Source organism: Saprolegnia parasitica (genome assembly GCF_000151545.1).
Source record: "Saprolegnia parasitica CBS 223.65 unplaced genomic scaffold supercont2.145, whole genome shotgun sequence".
NCBI classification, from domain to species: Eukaryota; Oomycota; class Saprolegniomycetes; order Saprolegniales; family Saprolegniaceae; genus Saprolegnia; species Saprolegnia parasitica.
This window is the reverse complement of record NW_012156539.1, coordinates 11,986-19,596: the sequence shown is the minus strand read 5'-3', so window position 1 is coordinate 19,596 and position 7,611 is coordinate 11,986. Positions and strand designations below refer to the sequence as shown.

Here is a 7,611-nt window from a genome sequence, read left to right as displayed (position 1 = left end):
CTATCTATCTATCTATCTATCTATCTATCTATCTATCTATCTAAAACTAGTATGTATCTTCGTCGTGATTGGCGGCGAGAAGATGCACATTCGTTCGCGAAGTAGCCCGTAGCCGTCCAGCCGCATCCAGCAAGCGAGCGAATGCTGGCAACGACGCAACACAGAGACAGCGCAGTCGTACCGTATAGTACGAGTAGCACACAACAACCCACCACCAAATCGGCCAAAAACGAGCTTGGTTTCTGACCTGGAATTCTCCATGAGGCACGTTATCGTAAGAATGCTGTCACAAGTCAAGTCCTCGGTGAGACATTGCGCGTGACTTCGACCTCATATAGACTTGATTTGGCTCGGTTAAATTATACTATATTCGGGCGCGCCTTGGTGGCAAGCTCCTGGTATCTTTGCCATCTCCTCGCCTCCATGAGAGCTTGGCAGACTCCACCACACTGCCTATACGAATGATAATTGACTTCTCACTTGCTATCGATCGTGAGCTATAGTTGTAAGCGCCGCAAATCGGAGAGTTTTCTCACGTGAAGAATTGTCTGGTTTCCTAGCTTTTGTGAGGCCAAGTGGGTGGCGACGGTTCGGCCATATCTTTACAAAGATGGATCTTTACATACATTCATGACATTGACGTTCACATTCGCCAAGTCGGTAAGATTCCACGTGGCCGAAGCGTCGCCTTGGACCGATGTTGCGCTGCGCTACGCTCGTCCTCGCCTCCGCCGCCGCGAGCCATGGCCTCGCCATCGGCCGGAGCGCGCGGTCCTCAAATGCCACCAGTGTCGCCTACGCCGACGCCTTTACGGGCGTCGAGGACGCCAATGCTACGCACTCGCTCCACGTCATCACGCAGGTGCGCGCTGGCGCCTCCATACATACAAGCCCACGCCTCTCATTTAGATCCAATTGACCAACTTTGAGTTCAAGTACGACTCAATTCCTGGACGCCGGCAGCTTGGCGTGATTGGCTCGCCGCTGCTGCGCAACCTCTTGCCCGAAGGCATCCACGTGTACCCCGAGCGCCACGTGTACAGCCAAGTACTTCGCGTGATAAGACGTGGATGGTCTGGTGCATCTCTGTATAGGAAAAGGAGAAAATTGCGATTCAAAACTTCCACGCGGTCGATAAAGATGCGCTCTTTATGCACAACGTGGCCGCAACCCAAGTGTTGATCCGGCGCCAAGGCGACGCGACGGCCGGGGCCCAGCGCCTTCAGCGGCAACTCGACGACGCGTCGGCCCGTAAACGACCTCGCTCGAATCGCACCGATGACGAGCTTCGTAGGTCTCGAGAAGCTCCAAGTGCATTTGGACCAAGAAGCCTCTGCGGTCCTCATCGAGCAGCGCAAGATCGCCGAGGCCACGCGCGATACAGCGCAGCTGGAGCTCGACACTGTGTCGGCCAAAGGTATGACTATCAATGTATCAATGGTTTGGAGAGTGTGCGATGTGGCTACTAGCGGACCAAGAGCGACAGACTCTGGCCGTGGCGCACACCAACGCAGTGGCCCTCGCTGAGCGCGAGAACGCACTTGAGCTGGAGCGCATTCGCTTTGACGATACGCAGCGGCGCGACCAAAACAAGGAGCTTGTACGCATTTGATTGATTTATTTGATTTATTTGATTGATTACGCCACCATTGTTAGGTGGACATGCAAGAAGCCTCCAGTGCCCGCATCGAGCTCAAGCGCCGGGAGACCGAAGCCATCTTGAAGGAGCGGCAGCTCGAAGCGGATAAGGAGCGCATGTGGCTCGAGCGCAACACGACCCTGGAGAAGGCCGTCATTGACGTCGAGGGGCGTATCAAGCAGCAGCGCATGAACCAAGACATTGAGATGGCGCAGCTCCATGCCCAGTAGAGCCATCCTCTCCCAACAAATGGCAGCAATGACAATCGTCTGCTTAGATTTGAAGCCGAGAAGGACAAGGTCATGACGGCGCTGCAAGCGACGTTCGATAACCTTGGCGCGGGTGCGCTCGTTTTGCTCTCGGACTCGGACAAACTGCTCAAGTTTATTGGTTCGTTTGTGGCACTGGCGTTTGGCATCTACCTCACGCGCGAGTGCATACGCATTGGTGGCCAAATCATCGAGCAACGGTACGATTTAGAATTGATTGGAATTTTTTGGAGTTTTGAATTTTTGGATTTTTGGATTTCTTACATTTATCTAGTCTCGGCAAACCGTCGCTGGTCCGAGAGACGTCGCGCCGTGGCGGCTTCATCGGCTGGGTGCGCAGCTTCTTTGCGGCTCCCATCGGCACAGAGCCGCTCTCGGACGTTGTGGTCCACGCGGCGCTCGAAGCACGCTTGTACGACTTGGCCAAGTCGACAAAGAACGCCGTGCGATGACGACATTTGCAATCTTTCAACTTGATACTTGGTACTAGAAAAAACATGGGGCTCCCTACCGCCATCTGCTGCTATACGGCCCGCCAGGGACGGGGAAAACCATGGTCGCCAAGCGCCTCGCGATTTGCTCGGGCATGGACTATGCCATCATGAGCGGTGGTGACGTCGTACGTCTGTGACTATCCGTTGTTCATGGAGCATGATCTATATTGTCTAGGGCCCCCTTGGCAGTGATGCGGTCACGGAGCTCCACGCACTCTTTCGGTGGGCCCAAGCCTCCCCCCGGGGTCCGAAAATCTCGATGTCCGTTCCGATCCAACAAGGTATCTGTAGGTGTCTTGATCTTCATCGACGAAGCCGAAGCCTTCTTGGGCTGCCGAGCCACACGCAAAACCCACATGAGCGAAGCGATGCGGAATGCTCTCAACGCGCTGCTCTTCCACACGGTAGGGTCGTTGTGGTGGTTAGGGTCTGCAAAAACATGGGGTAGGGGTCCCAAACCAAACACTTTATGCTTGTGATTGCGACCAACCGGCCCGAAGACCTCGACACGGCCATTACCGACCGCATCGATGATGCGCTGCACTTTGACTTGCCCGAAGCCAACGAGCGCGTCCGCCTGCTTCGCCTCTATTTTGCCGGTAGCACAACTCCGTCGTTGGCCGCTGGTATCAAGTCGTTGTTTTAGAATGCGTCGCGGCGCTTCCGGGCGGCGAGAACCCCGAGTGCACGGCGATCCTGGACAAGGCAGGAGCTGCCACGCAAGGCATGAGTGGTCGTGAGATCAGCAAGATGATGCTCTACCTCCAGAACATGGCGTACGCCCAAGACGAGGTTTTTCACGCGATCATCAACACTTGCATACGTACACGTACTCGAATAGGTCGGGATCTCGCCCAAGCTCGTGCAGCGCGTCTTGGCCGAGAAGATTGAAGAGCACAAGCGCAAAGCGGACCTCAAGTCGTACAAGGACGAGTCGTAAAGCACAGTCGTCTGCTGTCTCTCGACAGGTGGAGCATGAGAGATGAAACGTCCTCACTCACCACCTCTGTCGTCCACATCGTCGTCTTTAATCAATCGGTAAATAAGATCTCCGTGCTGCCTATCCATGCAGCCACGTGTTTGAATCGCAACAGAGATGTTGCACCCGATGCCAGAGCAACGCCCAGCTGGTCCCAGCGAGTCGAGTGTATCTATGTAGGAACCACCGACAGTGACCGACCGTAATAGTGTGCCACGACACCACTGGCTCCAGCAACTCGACACATCCAAGACCCGAAAAGCAAGGGGCACACGCAAGATTCCCAAAATATAGAACGGCAGCACCACATGTTTTTTCACAATGGCGAGCTTGCTCAGGGGGCAAAGGGCGTAATGCCTTCATTACTGCCATGACCTCGGGTGAGGTGAGGCGGGTTGCTTAGTAGGCGTCGAAATCTAGCTGAGCGATTTCGACGTCGTCGATGTGTGCGTACGACTTGAACGCGTCGCTGCGCCATCGGCCAAACTTCTGGATGGCCAGATCCGTCGCGCCGCCCTTGAAGAGTGCGGTCGCTCCACCACTTCGCAATGAGTGGGTGGAGTAAGCTGACGGGTCCTTGTCCATCCTTCTCGCCGTGTCGCGTAAGAGTGCCTTGACTTGGCTCTCGTTGATCGCGACTCTTGTTCCGTCCGGCGCGAGCGTGGTGCATAGCGGTTCGTCGGCCTTGGCCCCAGCGGCGATCGCAATGCGCCGCAGCTCCCAAATCGCTGGGATGGGGCAGAGCCAAAAGCTACCGGACCGGGACAACCGCAAGGTCACACCGCCGCGCCGCTGGTCCGTCTTCGAGCTCGTCAGCTTGATGTGGACCTCGTGCACTTGATCTTCGGACGTCGCTACCTCTTCCCAGGCCGTCGTGAAGCGGATGTCTCTCACGCAGAGACCGTGCTTCGCTGGCTTGGATCCTTCGTGGAGGTACTCGGACTTCCGCAAGAGAAAGAAGAAGCCCAGGAGCGTAGCCCCCCAGAGTGAGCGCTGCTGGGGGTCGTCGAAGTTGAGTCCGGCCCGCAAATGCCAGAGCATTGCCGCTGTGACGGGCTCCATTCGTCGGGTGGCTCCGTCGTCCCGTTCCATCCCGCGGAGGACGAGCCGATGGTCGGGTGCCAGCGCCACAGTGTACCCACCGTGTCGCTGATGACGCCAAGCGATGCCGCATAGTTTGGATCGGATGGTGGCAGCGGAGTTGCCGCCGTCGCGGAGGTGCAAGACGTACTGGACAAGCTCGTCGGTCTGCTCGCGTTCCTCCTTGGGTAGCCATGGTGACTGTCGGCGATGCCCTCGCCACACGCGCCACTGTTCCCACGCGGCCTTGTAGCGGTCGTGTGTGCTTGAGGCCAGAGCGGCGTCTTGAAAGCGTCGGACGTCGGCTTGTACATGTACCGAATGTTGGCTGGCACTGGGCACGCTTCCCACCCGTGAGAAAACTGGAGCCATCGCGATTTGAACGGCTCGGCAAGGCTGCGTGACCCGCAATCGGCCATTTCGTTCCGTGCTCCGGCCATGTGGCCCGCCGTGACGTACAGACGATTGACTGCTTGGGCGAGCGCTAGATGGCGGTTGAGCTCTTGAGCGTAGACGTTGGACGCTGCGAGCTTGTTTGCCCATGACACACTGGACGCGTTGTCGATCCACGCGTGTACGTGGAGAGTGCCTTTGTCGAGAGTTGACCACGCTCGGGCCCAGATGCTCACCGCGAGACACAAGCTTAGATGCTCGCGGACGTTGATCGAGAAGAACGCTGTGTCCGGCGCTTCCGTGCCAGACGAATTTCCACTGACCGCCCGGATCATCTCGCGCTCGGATTGGTCGAAAAACAGCTGGATGTAGCGACGGTGCGCGAGGTCCAGAACGACCAGCCCTTCGTCACTCGCGTCCATGTAGAGGTGTAGGCCGGGTTCGGACGACCGATCAAAGATGGCTGCCGGTACGTGGGCAAAGTTGGTTTGCGCCAGAATGGCTTGAAAAAGTTCGAGGTCGCGGCGGGCCAGGTCGGGCAGTGTAAACGTCTTGAATGGCGTCGCATTGACGGCCACGCTGTGTAGCCGTTGGTAGAACGCTCTGGCTGCTGGGGCGCATGAGCAAACGTGTCTGAGCGACCCCAGCACCTGCAGCAGGGTAGTTTTTGTAGCGCGGCCTCGGATGAGCAAAGCGTCGACGCGTGCCGAGGCGCGTGCAATCTTGTCCTCTGGCATCGAGACCGTCGCTTCGTTCAAGTGCCAAATGAGACCCAAAGCGTGGAGGTTGGGCGTCCACTCCTTGAACTTGCTCTCGTTGATGCTTGTCGGTCCTAGTACCGCCATCATGCCTAGCCGTAGCGCGGTTTCCGCCGCCGTCGCTCGAGCTGGGACCGTCTCCGAATCGGGCTGTGTGACGAGCTCGATGAGGATATGATCGTCCATCCATTCGAGCGCCCAAAATGGCTCCGTGTCGGTTGATTGTGTTGGATTGAGCGAGCTGGGCGATTCCCGAGATACCAGAAAGGAGATCGCTCGGCCGAACACGACGTAGAACGGTGGGCTGCCGCACCAGCCAAAAGGACCCGAGAGATCGAGGCCCCAATGGCTGGATCCGGGAACTCGGGCGCCAAGCCATTTGGCGTCGCAAGCCGCGACCCGTAGATGCCGGAACGCGCTCTTGACGTCGCCTGCCATCCCCATGATCCTTGTGCTCGCGGTTAGCCGCTTGTGCAACTCGATGATACGTGACGCGACTTCCGAGATTCGACGCCAACGCACGTCCGGTAGCAAGTCTTTGTTCGTGAGATCGTTGACCGCCGCTTTGTCCGGTGCCGAAAGGTCGTGAATGACGCGTCCATCGACATCAAGGCTCGCGTTGTTCTTCGGTACAAGGCCGAGCGGGCTGAGCCGGATGTCGTGGCCGGCGTGAGTCCATCGGGCGAGAACCGCGTCGGTGAAGAACGCATACTCGTTGCGCGCTTGGCCTTCTGCCAGGTGACGGCGTACTGTGCGGCTATGCCGTTCGGCCGAGTTGTGGTTCTTCGGATGCGCCGGTTTGGCCGACGCGATTGCCCGGGTCGGGATTGTAAATCCGGCTGATGCTACAGCGATGAGCGTGTCGCAGTGCGAGTAACCGTGGAGCAACCGGGCCAGCTCCTCTGGGAAGAGCGCCTTGTTCGGTCGCGGATCCTTGGGGCACTGACCGCGGAGAAGCATGACGGTGTCTTCCGGCGTCAAGTGTTTGAGAAGCACCAGCTGCGAAATTTGCTCGATCTTGGTCTCATCAAGGTCCGCGGCTGTCTCCGCGTCCGTCTCGTGTGACGCGTCGGGAAGCTGTTGCAGACCTGCTTCCATGAGCGCGATGTTGAGCCGTGCTTGTGCGATTTTGGTGTGGAGCTCAAGTCGTTTGCGCAGGTGGCTCTGGAGCTGCGCCGCAAACGCCACGTCAACCGCCAGAGGTGTCCGCACGTGTCCCGACAGAAGCCGTTTGCGTGCCGCCATGGATGCCACCCGGAAGCGAAGTTGCTGCTCATGCGTACGCGCTCTCTGCGATGGTTGCGAAGCGTTCTGGTGCGGGATGCCCCGCGTTCCAGTGCTCGCCGTCGCAGTGCGATCAAAGTCGTCGTTCTCGTCCGTCGACGTTGAACGTGATGCTGTAATGGCGGTCCGGTGCGGTAGAACCAACGTTCCGGTGCTTACAATCGTGTTGCGACCCCCGGCGGCGTGCTCATATGCCGATGGAGCCGCAGCAGTGCGCACGTCGAGTAGCGGTTGAGCGGTCCGGTGCGGGAGAACCAGCGTTCCGGTGCTTGCCATCTCGACGTGGCCTAAGTCGACGTTCTCGTCCATCGACGACGCGTGGGATGACGCCTGTGCGTTCCGGTGCGGGAGAACCAGCGTTCCGGTGCGTGTGTAGGCGTGTTGTCCTGTGCGTAGGGTTTTTTTTGTCCGCGCGGGCGGCGAAGTAAGCCGGCGCGTGACAGTACCCTTGTAGGCCGTGCCCGAGTGTGGTCCCTGGGGGTCACCACGCTCCGGCCCAAATTCGCCGGGTCTTGGCGTGGCCGGTGGTGGCGGGGGGGGAATCGGGGGCGGTATCGTCGCATGGGGAATGGCTTCGCCAGGGGGGTTTCCCTGCCCACCCCGGCGCCTTCATGCCGACGCATCCAGGTGCTTGAACTTGGGGTTGAAACCACCGAGCGCCTTCTTGACGTATGCGATGACCTCCGGCTTCAAGGCCTCCGTGGCAGGAAATGAG

The 7,611-nt window shown here is 58.4% G+C and overlaps 2 protein-coding genes across 2 annotated transcripts; one reads left to right on the top strand and one right to left on the bottom strand.

Moving 5' to 3' along the window:
* Positions 1-697: 697 nt before the first annotated feature.
* SPRG_14669 (hypothetical protein) lies at positions 698-3,493 on the top strand (the record flags this gene model as incomplete). The annotated part of the gene is made up of 14 exons (XM_012354076.1): positions 698-862; positions 910-1,047; positions 1,095-1,251; positions 1,295-1,417; positions 1,470-1,600; positions 1,657-1,865; positions 1,917-2,108; positions 2,183-2,351; positions 2,399-2,527; positions 2,578-2,647; positions 2,694-2,806; positions 2,851-3,001; positions 3,049-3,194; positions 3,244-3,493. The coding sequence occupies 14 exons, from the start codon at positions 698-700 to the stop codon at positions 3,340-3,342; spliced, it is 1,992 nt and encodes a 663-aa protein (XP_012209466.1). The 3' UTR covers positions 3,343-3,493.
* Positions 3,494-3,780: 287 nt separating this feature from the next.
* On the bottom strand, positions 3,781-6,857 carry SPRG_14668 (hypothetical protein; the record flags this gene model as incomplete). The annotated part of the gene is made up of 6 exons (XM_012354075.1): positions 3,781-4,726; positions 4,780-4,991; positions 5,040-5,433; positions 5,497-5,819; positions 5,874-6,043; positions 6,101-6,857. 6 exons carry the CDS (start codon positions 6,855-6,857, stop codon positions 3,781-3,783), a joined length of 2,802 nt encoding a protein of 933 aa, XP_012209465.1.
* Between the last annotated feature and the right edge of the window lie 754 nt (positions 6,858-7,611).